This window comes from Rhizophagus irregularis, chromosome 31 (assembly GCF_026210795.1).
Source record: "Rhizophagus irregularis chromosome 31, complete sequence".
In the NCBI taxonomy this organism is placed as follows: Eukaryota; Fungi; Glomeromycota; class Glomeromycetes; order Glomerales; family Glomeraceae; genus Rhizophagus; species Rhizophagus irregularis.
In genome coordinates, this window is record NC_089459.1 from 804,291 (window position 1) to 825,637 (window position 21,347).

The 21,347-nt window shown below is 31.4% G+C and overlaps 5 protein-coding genes across 5 annotated transcripts; 2 read left to right on the forward strand and 3 right to left on the reverse strand.

Moving 5' to 3' along the window:
- Positions 1 to 754: 754 nt before the first annotated feature.
- On the reverse strand, positions 755 to 5,113 carry OCT59_022279 (uncharacterized protein; the record flags this gene model as incomplete). The annotated part of the gene is made up of 1 exon (XM_025319855.2): positions 755 to 5,113. The coding sequence occupies one exon, from the start codon at positions 5,111 to 5,113 to the stop codon at positions 866 to 868; it is 4,248 nt and encodes a 1,415-aa protein (XP_025172781.2). The 3' UTR covers positions 755 to 865.
- A 2,853-nt stretch (positions 5,114 to 7,966) lies between these two features.
- Positions 7,967 to 8,170, forward strand: OCT59_022280 (uncharacterized protein; the record flags this gene model as incomplete). Its single annotated transcript, XM_066144715.1, has 1 exon — positions 7,967 to 8,170. The coding sequence occupies one exon, from the start codon at positions 7,967 to 7,969 to the stop codon at positions 8,168 to 8,170; it is 204 nt and encodes a 67-aa protein (XP_066006150.1).
- Positions 8,171 to 11,987: 3,817 nt separating this feature from the next.
- Positions 11,988 to 13,878, forward strand: OCT59_022281 (uncharacterized protein). The gene is made up of 4 exons (XM_066144716.1): positions 11,988 to 12,450; positions 12,527 to 12,741; positions 12,817 to 13,180; positions 13,248 to 13,878. The coding sequence occupies exons 1-4, from the start codon at positions 12,174 to 12,176 to the stop codon at positions 13,730 to 13,732; spliced, it is 1,341 nt and encodes a 446-aa protein (XP_066006151.1). The 5' UTR covers positions 11,988 to 12,173; the 3' UTR covers positions 13,733 to 13,878.
- A 739-nt stretch (positions 13,879 to 14,617) lies between these two features.
- OCT59_022282 (Elongator subunit) lies at positions 14,618 to 16,418 on the reverse strand. Its single transcript, XM_025329853.2, has 2 exons — positions 16,360 to 16,418; positions 14,618 to 16,286 (listed from the first exon to the last, which is right to left on the reverse strand). Exons 1-2 carry the CDS (start codon positions 16,390 to 16,392, stop codon positions 14,673 to 14,675), a joined length of 1,647 nt encoding a protein of 548 aa, XP_025172783.1. The 5' UTR covers positions 16,393 to 16,418; the 3' UTR covers positions 14,618 to 14,672.
- A 195-nt stretch (positions 16,419 to 16,613) lies between these two features.
- On the reverse strand, positions 16,614 to 17,413 carry OCT59_022283 (uncharacterized protein). Its single transcript, XM_066144717.1, has one exon. The coding sequence runs from the start codon at positions 17,364 to 17,366 to the stop codon at positions 16,902 to 16,904; it is 465 nt and encodes a 154-aa protein (XP_066006152.1). The 5' UTR covers positions 17,367 to 17,413; the 3' UTR covers positions 16,614 to 16,901.
- Between the last annotated feature and the right edge of the window lie 3,934 nt (positions 17,414 to 21,347).

Here is a 21,347-nt window from a genome sequence, read left to right on the forward strand (position 1 = left end):
ATTAAATACAGTTGAGTCGAATTACTTTACTCCAATAAGTAACTTTACCTAAAAAATCGACACCAATAAATTTTTAATTAATTTTCAATAAAGAAAAAATGATCTCCAAAATGTGCAATTGCTTCAAACTACTTTAGAACCGAACCGGTTTCGAACCCGGTTCATTACAACCAAAAATATTGATTTCTCATTATAGACAAGTTGAATTGCTTAACTTCATTAATTAAAAGATTATTATAAACGAGATTTACTAATATTATAATAAGAGAAAATGATACTCAATCCAAGCAATTTTCAATAAACCACTTCCGAGATACTTAAGCAATTTAATATAGGAGCGTTATTAATCGCGTGTAACGAATCAATCATATTCTTTTTTTATAATCTTATCAAGTAATCCCACCAATATTAGCGCATAATTTTTTTTATAGCTAGCTTCTTCAAATAGGATATAGTAAAATCGATTTTACACCAGTTTTTACGATCAGACTTCGAAAAGATTCGATAATCGATTCCAAATTTCCAATCCCTATGTAGACTCGAGAAAATTTAATCAATATTTGAGCGGGTTTTTCTACGAATAAGCAAGTAATGCGAGAATGAATAAATTGCACTAGATTAGGGCTGTTAAAAATTAATAAAATTAATAAGTAATTTCATTTTTCTTTACACGTGTCAACTTCACCATTTTTTATACTTATATTTATAAATGAGAGAAAGCCCATACTTTGACTAAAGATTATCATTAATAAATATATTACGTGATTTAATTGTGATTTATTATCATTAAATACAAATTAAAATGTTAATATGGTGAAAATATTGTCATTCTACGATTAAATCACACATTCAGGCTTAAGGTGATTTATTGTCCATGGCCAACACAGTCCACCTTTTTGTGTCTTTTCCAATCTTCCTTCTGACAATCTCTGCTACAATAAAACACTGATTTGCACTTGGAACATAGTCCACCACCAGCTCCTACGGTGCTTGTTTTTCCACATCGTTTGCATGCATCATTTTTTTTAGTCTCATTATCTTCGACTTCACTATTATCTTTAATTTTATTATCTTCTTCAGTTATCGAGACATCAGTTAACGTGGATAAAGTTGGTTTAGTGGCTATGACTGGGTCAAAGTTACATTCTTTTTTGTGTCTTTTCCAATCCTCTTTTTGGCAATCTTTGCTACAATAAAATACAGATTTACACTTTACACATCTTCCACCACCAGTTCTTGTGGTGCTCATCTTTCCACATCGTTTGCATACCTTTGCATCTTTGTCATCTTTTTCAGTTAGATAATCTTCAGTTTCGTTATTATCTCCAGTTCTTGAGACATCAACCCATGTGTCATGATACACACTCTTCTGAGTTGCATTGGATAATTTTAGCTTCTTTGAGGCTAGAAGAATCGTTTCTGAGCCGACATTACATTCTAAAATCCAATCTTTATGGGAGTCATAAAATGAAACCGGGAGGTGGAATGTGATGGTAATTAGAGGTGCCTCAATAGCGCTCAAAGAAACGCTATCAAAATAATAATGAGTTGGCTCCTGATCGTTTGAAAAGTTACTAGTACTATTACTTCCTTCCTTTTTTCGTCTCTGTACATTACCAGCGGGAACCGGCTTGATTAATCGTAGCCATATTTCTGCTTCCGAATGCACTTTTGACGTCCCCGTCAAATTCGTCAGAGTAAATATTTTTGACTTTTCTATCTTATCCGTTTTCCATCTCAAAGTATATCGACCAATAGATACTTTCAAATCTTTAAACTCCTCGAGTCTTATAACCATTGACCAAGACAAATGCAATGTCATAAAAGTCTTTAACTCGACGAGATGCATTACAAAATTCGGGATATGCTTCTTGAATCCATCAGACGCAAAGAGAGTTCGTAACAATTGTGCCATTGTTTTTTCGGGAAATCGAAAAATCATTATTTGAAATAAACGTACGAGTATATTGACGCTGAGCCCTTTAATACGATTTATATGAGCTGTACAACAGATATTTGCGACTGATATTACATCAGTCATTAATGTATCAAGCTTGTCTTCAACTTTGTTTGTTATATCAAAATTCCATGTGACATATACCGCGTAATCTTGGTAATAAGCGTTTAAGAATGTAATACCTGTCAAGCGTGCAAGAATGTTTAAACTCAATCCAAGTCGTTCCTCAACAAACTCTTTCATGGGTTTGGCAGGTGGTTGTAACAATTTCATTAATTGCAACGTTAACGGAGAATTATCCTTTAATCTAGGTGCAGCAGTCAAGAGTATACTAAGAAGAGATACATAATCAGCCAAATTCGAACAGTCAATAGCATTGAATCTCACAGATGAAGGTAAATGACAGAGCAAGATGTCTATGACATCTCCCAATAATGGCATAACTTGTATCCGCACTGAAGAAGTCCCACGCAATGACGCACGTAGAGATATTAACTTTGGTAATAAAGTTAACAATAAATGATCATAAAGCGTTAGGTCCTCGATCGAATCCTCACGTTTTTCACCAGATCGCGGAATGTCACAAGCAACTTGAAATGCGCGGAAAATACTAGAAGTTCGAAAAACATTATATTCCATCGTAGGAACTGTTAACATTGTAACATTAACCATATTGCGTCTGGCTCCAGGACGTAAGATTTCATGTTCATTATTGCATGTTTGAGCTTGAGAGCTAATTGGTAATTGACAGCAAGTGTATTTATCGATATCTTCGTACACTTTACAGTATTTTTTAAGATCTTCCAATCTTTCAGTTTCTGGCGAAGAACCTCCAACAAGCAGATATCCCGATTGTTTGGTATCCCAATTTAGAGCTGTAGCTGTAAGTTTGTTTTCTTGCCAGCATCGCAACGTTCGTAATACGGAAGATGCCGTGCTCGATGAATATTTAAATGAAATCCAGGATGGGAGTTTCTTATTGAAGCTAATGTTCTTGCTTTTTTTATTACTTGTGTCTATATTATTTTCAAAAGCTTCAATTAAACTTTGTATGCAACTGCTCAGCTTATTATAAGAATTAGAGCTAATGATTTTTTCACCCCATACTGACAGAATTTCTGTTACACCAACGACAAAGTCTTTATTCCATTGGCTATAAAGATTTTTTATATTTATGAAAGGCTGTGGTTTTGGGTCTGGTAACCTACTAATCATTTCAAGAAGCACTAAATCACGAGTAAGTATTGTCGGATTGAAATCATTTATTGTAAAAAGTAATTTAATGCTGAAATTCTCGATCTGACCTTCTGTTGAGTTCGTAAGACCATGAACAGTTTCGACAATATTACGCAAATCACCGATACCACCTAAAAACATAGACACTTGTTTACTTTTAACTTGGGAAGTTGTTCTTATTGCTGAAGTCTCCGTCGTAGCCGTATATGATTTATCAGAGATAGCGGCACCGATGTCAAGATCCTTCAATAGATTGAAGCCGTATGTATTACCAATGGCGTAGAGAAAAGGCTCTCCCTCATAGAATAAATGCATTCCTGGACGATTAGAAGACACGTTGAAATCAACAAATTCTTGTTCATTTGAGTCATTATCTTCAATTTTATTATTGATCACTTTAATTGGAGTGAACAATTGATGCGTTTCTATTCCGAAGATAATGCTACTATCACGAAATGTATCTGCTGTGGGTTGTGAAAAATTTCCTTTCTTATTGGAATGAATATGGTTGTTTTCCACAACTACTTTTCCCTTATAATTTATACCGATTTCGATACCATGTGACATATTATGATGAAATTTGTTGTCTAAGAGATAGGCATCAGCTCCTCCCTTAATAACACATCCAGTAGTACCGCTGGCTGCTACTTCATTTTCCTCCATCCGCAATTTAGCTCCTTGCTCTACAGAAATACCAAAGGATCCGCTCTTTAGGATCCGATTCTTCTTTAATATAACAGCTGTCTGTGAAGGCTTTGTGTAAGATAACGTAGGTGGTGGTTCAAATGCGGCTTCTTCGCGAAAGCCAGGGGGTAGAAATCCTTTGTGTTTTTTTGATATGGCAGGTTCACGGTTGCCGTTGACATAAATTCCTTCTGCGTAATTATCACGGATAATATTATCAATAAGCGTGACTTCATTGGCATCCAACCATACCAAAACACCTTGCTTATTATGGTGAATTTCATTTCTCTCAGCATATAAACTAGATCCATATCGTACTTCAATTGCGTTCAATCCGATATCATAAATGTTGCAATTTGTGATCTTGGCTTTGGCATCAGAAATTACTAAAATACCACCAGAGTTCCTTGAATTGGAAACAACACATTTATTCATAAAAAGTGTTGCTCCACGCCCATCAATACAAATAGGTGGCATTAAACCAGAACATTTGGTAAACTGACAATTGTCTATAAAAACATGAGATGTTTCCAGGACTAGAGAGTGTCCTTGAGTGCATTCGATATTAATATTATATAGTACAATTTTGTTCTTACTGCCAGAAAACACATGCGAATAAGGGTTTTTGATCGTCACCTCACCAATTCCTATGATCACAATGTTTCTACCCACAATTGGAACCACAACATTATATGTACCAGACTCGAGAATTAATATTACATCTTTGAAGAGCAATGAATCGATTGATACACCTTTGGCTATGTTGTGTTGCCTGACATCCTTTGGAGGAGGGAAAGGCATTCTCTTACATTGTTGAATAAAGAATTTATCTTCATGAGAAATTTCTTTCAATGTCATTGCAATTAAAATATTAACATATGCACCGATTGGATTATCATTTGCAGCATATATCTTTGCAATAATACTGTAAGCTTCTTTGTTACACATTGCATCTAAGTCAATAGACGTCTTAAGATAATCCAAAGCCTGAAGTCGTTTTTCTTCTTCAATAAGATTATAATCACTACAATATTCTGTAATAATAGCCTTTGCGAGGTTGAAATAAATTCTTGACAATTCTTTCCGTTCTTTGGATGAAAGCAGCGAGAATGAAGACTTTGGAAGGACAAAAGAAACGGCAGAATTAACTTTAAACACTTTAGAATGTTTCTCTTGGAACCTTTTCAATTCCAGCATATGGATTTCGAAAGTATTTGGAACATTGACAGACTCCATAATATCAAAGAAATGCTTTACACAGATAATGGGCGCTCTTACCCAAAGGAAGGTAACGTTAACTGAGAAAACACAATTTTTTTGGGTATTAATGTATAAATATTGTAACACAAAAGGGCTTATTTTGGGTACATTGTTGTGGCGCAGGATTTTCAATATATATTTAGTCAATTAGATTAATTTTAGTAAATCTTGACCTAAATGATCATTTTTAAAAAAATGTAAAAAAAAGATGAAAGTTTAAAATTTATCAAAATAAGGATCAAGAACGTATCATTTTATATTTATCATTTCAATATCCTTTTTATATATATGCACTACATTCTAAAAAAAATAAAAAATAATGAAGCAAATTCTAATATTAGTGATAAACTTTAAAGAATAAGGAAATATTTTTTACAATAGGTAGGTATTGTACGTTACGTTTGCTTTACGCGATTATTAACTTTTACATGATTAGTGTTACGTACTAGAAAATTCAATTCAATCCGGACTCATCAGAATTCATCAGTTCGTTTCAATCTGGGAGATAAAGATTGCAGCATTAAGTTCGTAACAACAAATTTATAATTATGAAAATAATAAATTCTCATTATCTTCATTGTCTATTAAGCTGTTATTGAGTGGGAGTGAAACAAGTTATATAGATATTGTATGTGAGTGGATAGATTATTTCGAAAATCTGATGTTTGTAGAAGGCGACTTATAGTTAGCGATATAGATAGAAACAAGTTAGTTGTAGAAATTTACAAGAAGCCTGAGAGAGCAAAGAAATAATATGATGCTGGGACTCGCATTAAATAGCCTAGGATCCGCGTACTCCTTCCCTCTTGATAGCATCACACATTTCATTCGCTTCTCTAGCATTTCTGATTCACTTGAAAAATCAATAAAGTTTCGCTTTGCATCAATAAAATAAGACATGTTTATGTGTCAATTTTTTAAGTGTCATCGTATAATCAGTACTGTTGATTTTGTACTGATGAAATTGTTATATAAAACTATATGTTTGATAAAATGACACGTCACGCGTCGCGTTTTATCATCAAAAACTTACGATGAAAGTGATGAAAGTTGGCTGTTATGGGAATGAGAGTACGTGATTCACGTGCATATTAATAAGTATCTGAAAGTATCTTTATATGTATAACTACATCAGCTCTCTCTATAAAATATTCAGAATTTCTTTGTTTTACATTTTATCCTCAAATAGTAAAAAAAAATTATCACTCTCTCGCAATGATTAAAGAAATTTTCTTAACAAACAAATACGTGGCAAAATCAGAGGTTCCCTGTTAAGCAAGTCGGAAGAAGAACGCCTTAATTACTTCGTACACTACCCTCCCAAAAGTATCTGACCAAGCTCTATTTGATTTTCTCTAGAACGATTATATTAAATATCATTTTTTTTAAAAAAAAAATAATTCCTCTGGTTCTGACGATTAAAATGGATGTATTTTTATTGTGTTACGATGCATGTGTCGGATTTGGCAATTAAAATCATATCACAAGCAATGAATGCTATGAATAATGCTCTGGGTTAGGGATTGGAATCGATTCCCATTATTAGAATCGATTCTAAAATCGATTAATCGCGATTAATCGTTTCGCAAACACCGATTTTTTTTTATACTATTTATAATAGGTGTGTTTAAACACATATCACGTGATTACAAAAATTACAGTGATCGACGAACAAATTTCCTTTTTTGGAAATTTGTACAACCTTGTGCGATAGCAACTTGAATTTTATTGGGAGATAAAATTTCCTTTTTAGGAAGTTTGTGTTCCGTCACGTGATTCGCGGGCGGAATTATGAATTTGGCCAAAATTAACTATTATGAACAAATAATAATTTACGGTCAAATTAACGAAACTGCGCCACAATAAGTAGATTCGATTTTTATTCGAGATTCGATTTAAAATCGATTCTTATCGATTTTCGATAGTTTTGATTTTAATCGAATCTTTTCCGATCCCTACTCTGGGTCATATCGCAAGAAATGTTAAAATTGGATTGTACAGAAAAAGATTAAAGTTCTTCCAGATTGGCCTTCCCAATCCCTGGACCTTAATCCTATTGAACATTTGTGGCGTGAACTTGAACGAAGACTTTGAAAACGATCTGGCTGATCTGCCAAAGAATTTTCATGAACTTGAAGAAGCATTGCAAGAAGAGTGAGAAGTATTCCTACCGAAACTTACATTAATTTGATTGAAAGCATGCCACCCGAATTGAAGCATGCATTAAAAACAATGGATGGTCAACTAAATACTAATTATTATTAATAAAATATAATATTTATTTAAACTGTTGCTTCGTTAATTTCAGGATTGGATTCGTAATGCAACTAACTTTGCTTTTAGTCTCCTAACCCAATTTAGATGATATGATGATTAGTCAACAAGAACGTGACTCATAGCCTTGATATTTGATATAACACCTGCTTTTCTTTTTGCTTCTATCATATTGTACTTTGCTCAAGAAAACGCCAAAAAAGATGGAATACATACATCACTTCCGTTGGCAATTCCGACCATAAATCTTTGATATGCTTTGCAGCAATAAATTTGTACCCGAGTCACGTGCCAAGTTCTCCGCAAAACACTTATGGTAGTTGGGGATAAGCACAGCAAAACAAGGGGATAGCCTCAAAAAAATATTTCTTAAGTTTATATGATAATTATGCTCCAATTTATCCAAAAATTACAGTTGTAATGAAGTCTCAAAAAAAAATTTTTAAATCCTATCCCCTTGTTTTGCTGTGCGTGTCCCCAGTTGATGAACACGACGTACTATTTAGCTATAAAACTATTCCTGCACCTCTTCGGCTTCATATCTTGAAACTCTTAATGAACCTTACATATTGGAGTGAGAATAGTCTAGGAGCTCGTGTGGTCTTGACTGGTACAGCACACGCGAAGTTTGTGAAAAAATACCTAATAAACGGTATGAACGATTGGATTGAATTTGTTGGACCGTTACCAGAAGATATTTTTGATAGTCTGTTGAAACTTCACCCCACCCTTGGAGATGGAGAATTGTGCCAATGGTGAAGGAAGTTACTAATTGCGTTCCGCGAAAACTCATATATTTTGATATATAAGGAATCTAATTAGCAGCAACTGAACTTCTAGAGCGCTTCCGTGAAGATCGACATAGTAAACTTCTAAACATTACAAAACAGATTACCACAAAAACCTTTCAGCTATGTTTTGGGCTAGTGTGTCGGCTCAAAGACGAATATAATTTCGTGTTGTTTAAACCGCTGTGCTCAGCTGCATTGGATGCTCACATTGATGTGCACCGACTTTCCCATTACCCAGAGATGAGAGTGTGACGTCTCTTATCTCAGTCCAGATAATTTCGAGGAAGTACTCTTCCAACAAATGTTAAACCATCGTAATATATTATTCAGGCGACGGAAACCCTACAATAGATATGCATATCCAGTTCGAGCATTTGATAAGGACCAGCTCGCTCCTAGTCCGCAAATTGCCAAGTTCTTAGTTCACATTATCCACGGTTTGATTTTATGATTGGATATACATTTATCCAAGACTCCAAGTGTCCGTCAGCCCTTTCGACCAACATAACAAAGGATCTGCAAATATTTTGAAAGCTTTTGAACGCTACCACAAAGATGGTAGCGATTCAAGAAACCAGATAGAAATATATCTGGATACAGTGTTTGATGGTCGGCATACGGTTATGCTCATAAATGGCAAAATAGCAAATTTGCCATTTTTAAAAACAATTTACTCATTGTATCAGACTTCCGCATTGTCTCACCTAATCATACTCGGTTAAGAAATATCGAGATATAGCGATGATGAGATAAAAACTAAACTCTTTGGCGATTTCTTACTTAGTTAGCTATATACTGTATTTTATGTATGTTCTAAAATTATTAATAAACATATTCACCCATTTCAGTGTTGTAAACAGTAAAAAAAGTATACACCAGTTTTTCCGTGGATTCTTTATTGGGTTGTACAAACATCAATGTGCATTAACTCAATATTTATTGCGGAAACGTTCAGGATTTCCATCTATATTACATAAATTCCCAGAAGACATAAATAAGGTATACCGAATTTTCTACTATTATGAAAAATCTACTTAGTTTATTAGATTTAGGACGCATAGTGGACATTACTCAAAATGTCGTGCAACTCGAAAGCTCCATCCACACCAACAAAAGAAAACAAAAAACAGATGAAACTTGCAAAGATGATTTCGACTGGCATTGTTGCCACAGCCATGGATTGGTGCTTCATAACGTACACACTAGGATTGAAAGCAGACTATAAACTTCGTCATGTGAAATCGATTACCTGAAATACGCAGTATGATACCCGGATATTATAACCTCCATTTGTATGTATTGATTAGTATGGTTAGTAAGCTGACCATTCGACCATACCATAGTACCATACATACAATGGAGGTCATATCATACCGGGCAAGATGACGGTTTACAATACATTGTGAGCGTAACTAAGTGTTAAAATTGGTCAAGAAAATGCTCAACTATTCGCAAACGAACATTATATTAGAGTGGGTGCCATATGAAAGGGTTATAATATATAAATTTCTTACAAAAGCGCGAGTTTGGCGAAATATATGAATCAAAATGAGTGGATGATAAAAAAAAATGTTTGGGATAAAAATCGTCCAATGAATTAGTAGCTTTAATTCAAAAATGTCAAATTAGATTTTATCAATGAGTATATTACAGTATTTAATGATCTTGGAAGATTCAGAGAATGAAAATTTTACGAAGTTGCTTATCTAACAAGAATCTCAAGAAGTTAAGTTTGTCAAACTAAATTAACCTACTTTATAATATTGCACTTAGCCTAACTCATGATAAATTTCATTACACAAAAGTACCTACCAAACTTTTAAAGCATCTATATTTTCCAAATTCGAATCTTGCTTCCGTGTCTAATTATTATAATAAAAACGGTACTATTTTGAGACATAACCGTAAGTTCAACGCTTATTTTTTTTATTATTAGAATGTTAGATTATACTCGCAAAGACCAAAATGGTTCAACAATATGGAAACATGCGATAATGTAATCGTATATGCGTAGTAAAAGCGCGATATAAGGAATTCCACTGACTTTTTTCCGTAGGCATTTCTTCGAGCAAGAGGAGTAGCCTGCCTAGCAATCCCGTTAAACTACCTGAGATCGCTGGTTATCGCATTCACACAATAAGAATAAATAAACCTTATATTTATAAATAAAGATTATCGTATTATTTGAACGTTAATAGCAACATAACAAATTTTGAAGGTATTGATTTGTAATACTTTACGTACATGATTATCAAATTTTACAAAAAGAATTTGTAGTATAAAGAGGATAAAGTTAATCGTAAAATGCAAATCACAAAAATTAAATATAATAGCATTAATAGCATTTAGGTAATAGTAAACTATCCAACATATAAAATTTATCAATAATTATAATAATTGTCCAGATCTACTCTTTTTTTTTTTTACAATTTTTTTTTTGGTAATACTGTACAAATAATTTAATTGTTGAACTTGATAATCTATTTTACCATTTAAGGTTCGTATCACAGTTAAACAATAATGTATATCTTCGCCATTTCCTTACGTTAATAGGGAGCTTTCTCTTTATATATTTTGTGATATAATTAGTCTGATTTAGGTTTCTTTCTTATCTTGTATTTTCAGGTTTAATCTAACCAAAAAAGAATTTAAATAATTAAGTCAGTATCACCTTTATTAGTGCCTAATGAATATCTTTGCCATTTCTTTATATTAATAAGAGCGCCATATTTGACGTAATCGTTACTTTGATTTATAATCTTTTAACACTACTCGCAAGATTAATTATTTAATTGTGAGTTCAATCTCAAACTCAATGATAATGATAAGCTATCGGCATTAAATGATATAAAAGACTACTGGTCCACTTCGCCTCCTAAAAAACATATCCATATCATCGTAAAATTGCCACGTAAGTGTCTGGAGTGTCTGGTGCAGTCTGTAATTTTTCATTATTTGCCTTCATAATATATTAACACGTATTTATTTTACCAGTTGTTAGAAAATTTGATAAATCTAACCAAAAAAGAAATTAAACAGGAATTATTGTATCACATTTATTAAATAAATGATTATCTTAATTACTAAGGTTGTTTTCTCTAGATAAATTTAACTAAAAAAAGAAATTATATAGTAATCACTTATCACTATCCTAATGATTATCGTAACCCCAAACTATAAGTACCTCCGTTTTTTTTTTATTTTTTACTTTTTTTTTATTTTTATTTTATTTTCTTTTAAAATTAATGAAATAATGTTGTCAGGAGTAGTGTCAAATGTATTAATCTATGTTGTATTAGCAATATTCTTAGGAATTGGAATTTACGCAGGATATAAGAAAACAAAAAATAAATCTGATTATCTTTCCTCATTGGGTACTCAAAATGCAGTCGCTCTAGGTTCTAATTGGTTTGCTTCAAGTAAGAACTTAATTATATGAAGAAAAAGATCCGTTTGAGAAAATTTTTGAGGCGGCGGGTTTGTATAACAGTGTATTTATACGCTGTACAGGTAAGGTGCTCCATCAATGAAAGTGCCAATTATTGAGACTCGTTTGATGTTATGTAATAATTCGAGGGATTCTTATTATTCATGTAAATTATTCGCCTTTCGTTGCTGCAAATAATGTGTATATAAATTTTCTTTTTTTTGCATTCATGATCCAGTAATTACTCTTGAATATTTATATAATATCTTTCGATTCTCTGATAAAAATTAATAAAATTTGGATTGGTACTACGGGTGCTCAACCTTTCATGTGTTTTTAAAATAAAAACTGAAAGGTTGGGCTGAGAAAGCACCGTTAACTACCTGATCAGGGTAATACCTGCGTAGGGAAGCTGCCACTTCAAATACTCTTTTCATTTACGTTCGGGTTTCATTATTTTATTCTTTTCTTTTTAGGTATCGGTTCATCTATATTATATTCTTTTCCCGAAGTTGGTACCATAGCAGGATTATTAGGCGTAATTATGTATGCTTTTGGAAGTATTATACCTTTATTTGTATTTGCATGGCTTGGACCTTTGATTAGGAAAAAATGTCCCGAAGGATTTACTTTGACCCAATTTGTTCTGGAAAGATTTGGACGCTTTAATCAAATTTATGTTTCTTTAATGTCAATTGCTTATATGTTTTGCTTTATGATAAGCGAGTTATCAGCTGTTGGCAATATTTTGGTGACATTGACGGGTGTAGATAAACTTGCTCCAGTTATTTGCATCGCAATAGTTACAACTCTTTACACTGGTACTTATCAAGATTCAAAAAAAAAGTTCTTTTCTTTTACTTCATTCGAAATTAAAAATTTTATTATTTTAAATAGGATATGGAGGTTTACGTGCATCCTTGATTACGGATAATATTCAAGGATGGGCTATTATTTTACTTGTTGTGTTGTCTATAATTGGATTGGCAACTTCAATAAGAATTGAGAAATCAGTTATTGATAATTCCGACCTCTTGAAATCAAATTCTTTAGGATGGCAACTACTTTACATCATGCCCGTTGCAGTCTCATTCGCGACACTTTTCCACGAGGTATCTAATGAATATTACATACATTTTTATTAATCTCTCTCTTCTTAACCTCGGCTCTTTTCTGCTTTTGTTAAGGGTTTCTGGCAACGCGCATTTTCATCAAAGAATGATCGTGAATTGCGTCTTTCCGCAGTTTATGGTTCAATTATGTTATTTCCTGTTCTTGTATTTCTCGGTCTCACCGGAATGATAGCTGTATGGGCTGGATTATGGCCAGGAGAGGAAAATTTAGAATCATATTTAGCATTTTTCACTTTATTTAAAGTATTACCAGATTGGGTTAGCGGAATTACTGTAGTGTTAGCCGTTAGTATGAGTTGTGCTGCTTATGATACATTAATTAGTGCGACAACAGCTAACTTTTCAAATGACATATTTAACAATCGTCTTCCATTGAATGTTACTCGTTTTTTATCACTTATTGCTAATGTTCCAGCTGGTAAGAAGAAACCCTTTTTTTTAAGTGATATTATTAATTTTTATTAACTCAATCCGTATTTTGGTAGTTTATTGGGGATTGAAAGATTTAGACGTGTTGAGAGTTTTTCTTATTGCAGATCTATTGGCAGCATCCACAATGCCTCCAATATTATTAGGTTTAATAGATTCGCTATACTTTCTCAACTGGATCGACGTATTATTGGGAGGCATAGGAGGTTTATTCGGTGTCTTCATCTTTGGTTCAATTTTCTATCATAATGCTAAAGACGGAATTGAATTAATTGGTCTACCTTTAGGGCTTTATATTACTGATTATAGTGTATTGGGAGCATTTATTGTTGCACCTTTATCTTCAATTTTCTTTACTTTCCTTTCTTTTGGTGTAAGATTGATTAGTATGTGGGTATTTACTAAAATTAGGGGAGAAGAGTTTGTGTTTCCCAAGAAGCCTGAAGTTGTTGATACTAAGAAATATGCTGGTAATAAATTTAAGGATGATACGGAAATTATTCAATCTTCTGACCCTGATGAAATAGAAATTAGAGGATAATTTAATTTTCTTCGCGAAAAGTGTATTTTAATCATCTAAAGAATATTTTATGTATTATTAATTTTATTTATTTATTCAATTATTTATTTTTATGACTATCGAATAAAATTATCAATCGAATTATTACATCGTAATTTCGATTTAGCAATATACTGTACAATTGACAAGTGAAAGCGCCACACAAGTATCTACATGAGTATACGTAACTTTCCGCTAACGCTAAGTCGTTCCATTAAATGTTCTTTTCGTAAAAGAAATAAATTATGATGTAAGATAATGAATAAGGTGGATCAAATATTTGTTTTTCAAAGTTTGAGAGAAAATAAAATTTTCTAATATATAAATAATTTAGGTTCTATTTCTTGCAAATTTTTTTTCTTTTTCTTTTTTCCTAACAAATGTTTTTTTTAAAAAAAAATTCTTTCATATTCTAATTGTATATATTTTATTTAAGGTCTATTCGGTGTTTGTTTTGTTTTTCTTTATTCACAATTTTGCTTGAAAAGCTGCAATTGGATCGGATATATTATATCAAAATTAATGAGATCAATAAAAGCAATCTCATGTTCATAATAAAATTAACGGAATTGGGGGATAACTGATATAACAACTGGGCAGGAAGGACTACGTAGGAATGTGGCAAGTGATCACACTTTACACGCTTAAATATGTCAAAGATGAATTAATCATAATAGTGAAGTATAAGCGTTTTTATAATGCTCGATACGTGTTCTTAATTAATAATATAATTTTAGGATTTGATACTAGAATTGACTTTTAAGAAGAAATATTTGAAATTTAACGAAAAATCATAGTGCATCCTATAGACCTGCAAAACCAAATAATCGATTAAACGAGATATATATATATATACAAATTAACAAATAATCTGCAATTAATTAATTATATTTTATTTTGATTAAAGTAGAGAATTTTTAATTTAAATTAAAATTTTTGACATATAAGGACCATCTAAAGTATAACCTAATTTTTGATAATATTTTCTTACGCCAATACCACTAATAACAGCTAATTTAGAACTACCGTGTTCAAACTTAGCAATTCTTTCAGCTTCCTCCATTAATAAAGTACCATACCCTTGATGTTGAAATTTAGTAGGATCTCTATTATGCATAGGTACAACACTACCATAAACATGTAATTCTCTAACAATAGAAGTAGGACAAGAAGTTAATTCGGGACGAAAGGTGGTCGAAGAACATTTTCTTAATCTTAAAAGACCTATTAAAATATCTTGTTTCGGATCTTCATATGATAAAAACGTTTCCCATCCACCATTTGCTACATAATCTCTTCTTATTAACTCAACCTCATCAGGTCTAACTTTATTATGAATATCAACAATACCAACTTCTCTCGTTCTAACATCCCTACATTCAATACCTAAATCTTTCATTCTATTTAATGCTAATTCACGTAAATTTCCATGTTCAACGCCGGAAGTTACTAATGGCATTGGAATGTCTCTTTGAACACGATATACTCTTGTCCATGGAGGTACCAAAGCCAATATTCTCGCCACTAAATCAACTAATGCGTTTGGAGTATAATTTTTGTATCTTCCCGTTCTCCATAATTCGTATAAACCAGTTCCACGAATTACCAAAGTAGGGTAAATTTTCAATCCATCTGTACGAAATGCTGGATTTTCAAAATATTCTTTAAATTGCTCCAAATCACGTTCCATTCCAACATTTGGTAAATCAGGCATCATGTGAGAAACTACCTTATATCCACAATCTTTTGCTAATTGAAATGTCTCTATAACAGCTTTAACAGTGTGACCTCTATTTGTGTCTCTCGCAACATCCTCGTATACACTTTGAACTCCAATTTCCAATCTAGTACATCCATATCTCAACATTTGACTTAAATGAGGTTTAAGACAATAATCAGGACGTGTCTCAATCGTGATCCCAATACATTTTGTCATGCTTTGCTCAGAATATCTTACAGACTCATCAACATCATTTGTTGTATGTCCCGATAATGCATTATGTAGATTAGCAATAAACCAATTTCTATAGTCTTCAGGTAATGACATAAATGTACCTCCCATTACAATATATTCAACTTTATCCACATTATGCCCGAGACTTTTTAATTGATCAACTCTTCCTCTTGCTTGTTCCAACGGATCATATCTTGCCCTTATAGCTCTCATACTAGTTGGTTCATATCCCGTATATGATTGTGTAGAATATTCGAAATCAGAATCTGGTCCTCCCGGACAATATACACAAACATTTCCTGTTACTGCAATATGTGGGCATCTATGTGGTTTACACATAACTGCTACTATCGCAATCCCTGAAGCTGTTCTAACGGGTTTCGCTTTAAGCTTAGGCAATAATGCCTGTTTATATTGTTCGGGTATAGCTGCTATAATATCAACTAATTTTGGTTGATTATTCAATTTATTCAAACGAGAATATTTAGTCTTCAATCCATTTAAGTTAACGTCTTTTGAATTCTCTTGCGCTATTATTAATTCATTAACTATTTCACTACAAGCTTTAACCATTAATTCGGCCTACACATTATAAATAAAAAATTAGTTACTAAACTATGAATGGTGAATAACGCAATAGAATGTTACTGCAAACCTGAGTTGGCCCTTTTTTGTTTTTTGTAGCCATAATTTGTTATATAGAAAAGAAAAAAACGAGATTTTTTTTTTTTTACAATACCATATTTACTGCGAAATCATGTGATAATCATGTGCATTATAATACCCTTAACTCTAAAGAACCGGCAAAATAAATCCGGATTGATCGAAAACAAACCCAAAATTTAATAACGGCAAATTTTTTATGTAATTTTATTAACATAATAATACAAGAGAAAAAGGACGAATTGTGTCAATTATATTATTGTGTTGAAAGATTAACTTATTGTTTATTGAAATAAACCCAATAAAGTAAAAAAAATAAAAATAGATTCTAATAATCTAATTTATAAAGATTGATTTTTTAAAAAAAATCTGAAATATTTAATAAAAAAATAAATAAAATTATATTTTTAAATCGAAGATTATAAAAGGTCTATGTATATCTTCAATTATGTGATAATCGTCCTCTCCCAATATCTAACATGTAATTCTGAAAAATGAAATAAATAAAATAAAATTTATAAGTTATAAATTACCTTAAATTTGGCAACTTTCTAGGTTGTTGTCATTGTATGATTCAATGCTTGTAAAAATTCGGGAAGAATATGTCGAATGTGTAGAATATGTAGAAGATGTAGGATGTATTGAATTTGTGCCGCTTCTACTTGAAGGTACTCTTGAAGGTATAGTCGTCTTATTTGTTTTATTTTTTTTATTTTCTTTATCCGCTTTTCTAATTTGTTTAATTAATTCACTCCGATTATTTGCTTTATTTTCAGATTCTCCTATCATTCCATGTAAAATGAATTTGAGTTCTCCTGCTGTTGGTCGGTTTGAAGGTTTTAGATCTATACATCTATTAAATAAATCCAAAATTAATTGGGGTACTGCAATATTAAATTTTAAATTTATTTCCCCTCTACAAACTTCAAGGCCAAAACTAAAATTCGAGATTATATCATGACCATGATACGGAGGTAATTCTGAAATTACTTCATACATAATAATTCCAAAACTATATATATCGCAAGCTTTAGTATAATTTTCTCCTCGTAGAAGCTCGGGGGCTATATAGTGTATCACACCATATATTTCATTTTTTTCAGTATTGGTATGATTTGCAGGTTTACATAATCCCATATCAGTTATACAAGTAATATCTTCGCGATCGTCGTGAATTAGTATGTTACCACTATGTAAATCTCGATGAATAAAATTTTCATGAATTAGGCTAAGTCCAAGTGCAATATTATGAAGAAGATTAATCTTGTTTTTCCATCTTAATTCTTTGCGATTCTTTTTAGATAAATAATTTCGTAAACTTCCATTCTCCGCATATTCCAAGACCATCATATAATTTTTTGATTCTGGATCTTGAGTTATTCCATATAACTTAATAATATATGCTGAATCAAGTTTCCTATGACATGTAATCTATGTGTATGTATATGTTATGTATGTATATATAATACATATAATATATTAAAGTTAGTATAAATTGGTGTTTTAAAAAATACACGAAATTTCATTAAATGATATACTCTACCTCGTTAATAAAATCAAATTTAACATCTTTTGAATTAAATAAACTTTTCAAAGCTATGAATTCATTTGGACGATTTCTATCCCAATCTTTTCTTTCATCATTCCATTCACGTATCCATCCATCCTTCCATTTTGCTTTATAGACTTCGCCAAACCCGCCTTTTGCAAGATATTTAATATCATAAAATCTTTCATGTGGCATCCACTCTAATACTTCATAATGTGCTTTTGCGGATAACTGAGCATTTTGAATAAATTTATCAATATCTTTATTATCGCTTGTCCAATTTTTAAAATTTTGTTTAAAATGTTTTGCATTACATATTCGACACCAATTAAAATCGGTGTTTGCTTGATTACACTTCGAACATTTTTCATATAAATCAAATTGACTCATTGTATTGGTTAGTGAACGTTATTAAGGTTTTTCGGGTTCATTCGTTAGTAAAAATTGAAAATTATATCTTTTATTTATACATAAAACCGAAAACGAAGATCATGCATTGCAATACGTCATGCAGCAAATGTTGGTTTATCGTCTTAATTTTCATGAGATAATCTTCGTGATTATGCTTAAACTGTATGATTAATTCATTATTAAATTAAAAAATATATAATGTAGTCCAGAATTAAAATTCTTTTGAAATAGGAACGCCCACCGTATAATCTGTATTTCTTCTTTATCTATTTCCTGAAATAATATGGAGGCTTTTGGTGTGGAAATCCATGAAAGAGTTCTAAGCAGATATCATTCTCCCTTTTATAAAAGCGATTATGCATATGCCAGTAATTGTTATATTTTTATGGTATTATGCATAAAATTTCTAATGAAAATCGTAAATATTTTAGTCCTAATTACATTATGTACTGTGTTGTGTGCATGCATAATAATATGAATATTATGAAATTTTTTGTCAGTTTAAAAATAAAGATCACCGAATTTTGATAGTACTATATATGGTTTAATAGCTACTTGTTTTTTTTTTTAAAAGTATTGTAATTTGTAATGTAATTTGTAAACATATTTTAATTGCTTAGAAAAATCCTTATATAAATAATTCTCGCAATAAAGTTTGACTGGTTAAAATTTTAATATTAGATTTCGGCAGACATGCTTGAATTCAGTATCGACAATGTAACAATATGTATCAGAAGAAAAGGCTGAAAAAACTGAAAGTTTAAGAATTTCATTTAAATGATAATAAATATATATATATATATATATATATTTTGTAAGAAAATATAGACTTCGACCGGAATTAACATTCCTTTGAGAACGCTCATCATGCAAGCTGTGTAATGTCTGTATTTCTCCTACAGAAAGCATACTAACTATTGGCGTAGCATATGTACGCCAGCAATTGTTATATTTATGATATTATGTATGTACATAATAATACATATTACGAGATTTTATTCTTTATAATATGACAAACACTTATCAAATTTACACAGTTATTTTAAAGTTTAAAGAATGAATGTTACCTAATTATTCTTTGTTTTAATAAAGGTGCTGTAAATTGTAATCATATTTAGCTGCTAGAAGTCCTCCTATGAATATTTATATATAAAAAGAAAAAATAAAATTCTTGTATTAATCTGACTAATCAACATATAAAATATCTTTTTTGTGCCTAATCAATATTGGAGATTTTGGGAGACATAAATGCTTGGATCCGTAACAAATGCTGCAATATTATTATTAATTATGTATCGAAAATAAGTCTGAAATAAAGAATTCAGTTGAATGATAAATATATTGTATAATAAAATACGAAATTCACAGGAATTAAATTCCGTCATTTGAAGATTTGCATTACCGACTTGTTCGACATCAATTATAATCGGTTTTTCTTGATTACACTCCAAACATTCAAACATTTTTTTTATTATGTTATTTCGGATTTATTCGTTAGTACAATTTGAAATTATTATTATATGCGCTAATCTATAACTTAACAACCTAACTCTAATTTTTGAGACCTAAATTTGTGGGCCAATCATACCGACAGTCAAATCACTTGACGCTACGGTAACACTAATCTACGGACAACGAGAAAAGACATAAATAAATACGATACTTAGTCTTATTGAATTTGTTTTTTAAAAAAATATCCAAGTTAAAGAAGGGCACCTTTATTTGTGAGCAAGAAGTAACCGGTTGCACTTTTCTCGAAACGACAGAAGAAATGTTTGGATTGAAAGGAGGACCAGCGAAGGTTCCCGCAAAGTTTACTAAAGAATGTGTGAAAAAAAGGAAAAGACCGTATTCTTCGTATTAAGACTTTAACGGATTTACGCAGTGTCTTAAAGAGATTTAGGATTGATAGTAACAGTCCTTCCGACATTCAATTTACACCGTCTTCTTTGCTAATGGTGATGTAGAATTGCGCAACATGGGAACTTTAGTTTTTGATGGCAACGAGGCAATGCGTAACGAGTACATTTCATCAATTCTTCATGCTGCACCTCATATTGTCAGGAGAATAACTAGTAAAGAAATTAATTTGCTTCTCCAACTTGAAGTTGGGAGTGATGGAATGTTGATTATGTAATAAAGTCACATGAAGAACTTATTCAATACTCGATTAATATAGGTTTCATTCAAAATGTATCCAATGTGTAAGTGCCCTATAAATTAACAAGAAGGGTGTTGCTTTTGGGGATTGTGAATACCTTTATGGTTACAACAGGCGACAGAGTAGTATTTTTTATACAGTTCAAGAAAATTTTATGTACAAGTAATAATTCAATCAATATCAGGTTTTCCAAAATTCAGAGTTATACAAAAATGTAAAACGGGTGTTAGAGGTTATTATTGGTTTATTGAAAGATAGGTTGAGATTAAGAAATCACAAAAAACAGTTTATAAAAATGAAGATCATGCATTGCAATGTGTATACGTTCTTGATTTTCATGAGATAATAATGCTTAAACTGAATACAACATTACGGATGTATGATTGATTATATAGTATTAGAAGAATTACTTAATTTATTATTGAATTAAAAAATATACAATAGTTCGAAATTAAAATTTCTTTGAAACGGGAACGCCCACTATATAAGCCGTACATTATCAGAATTTATTTATAGAAATCCATGAAAAAAAGGGTTCTGAGCTAAGCGATTAAAGTTAAATTCGCTTTTTTCTGGCGTTACTGTATTATTATCGATTTTGTGAAAGTCATAAAATAAATGTGAAAATTATGCATTGCAAGTAATTGTTATTTTGTTATGGTATTATTGAAGCATAATAATACAATGATATTTGGTCTTTATGTACTGTATGTTATATATGGTTAGTATAGTGCATGCATAATATTTTATTTTTTGAAAACGCTAACTTTAATATATAAATAAAGATCAGAAAATTCCACAGTAATGTAGTTTTTTTTTTAAAGTGGATTACCCTTTATTAATATACATTAAATTAATG

Excerpts from the sequence above, each read along its gene's own strand:
- OCT59_022283 (XM_066144717.1), bottom strand. The coding sequence starts at position 17,366 with ATGTATGAAGTAATTTCAGAATTACCTCCGTATCATGGTCATGATATA.
- OCT59_022282 (XM_025329853.2), bottom strand. The coding sequence starts at position 16,392 with ATGGCTACAAAAAACAAAAAAGGGCCAACTCAG. Across the intron at positions 16,287-16,359 it reads ACAAAAAAGGGCCAACTCAG|GCCGAATTAATGGTTAAAGC; the intron begins GTTTGCAGTAAC and ends TATAATGTGTAG.
- OCT59_022281 (XM_066144716.1), top strand. The coding sequence starts at position 12,174 with ATGTATGCTTTTGGAAGTATTATACCTTTATTTGTATTTGCATGGCTT. Across the intron at positions 12,451-12,526 it reads AGTTACAACTCTTTACACTG|GATATGGAGGTTTACGTGCA; the intron begins GTACTTATCAAG and ends TATTTTAAATAG. Across the intron at positions 12,742-12,816 it reads TCGCGACACTTTTCCACGAG|GGTTTCTGGCAACGCGCATT; the intron begins GTATCTAATGAA and ends GCTTTTGTTAAG.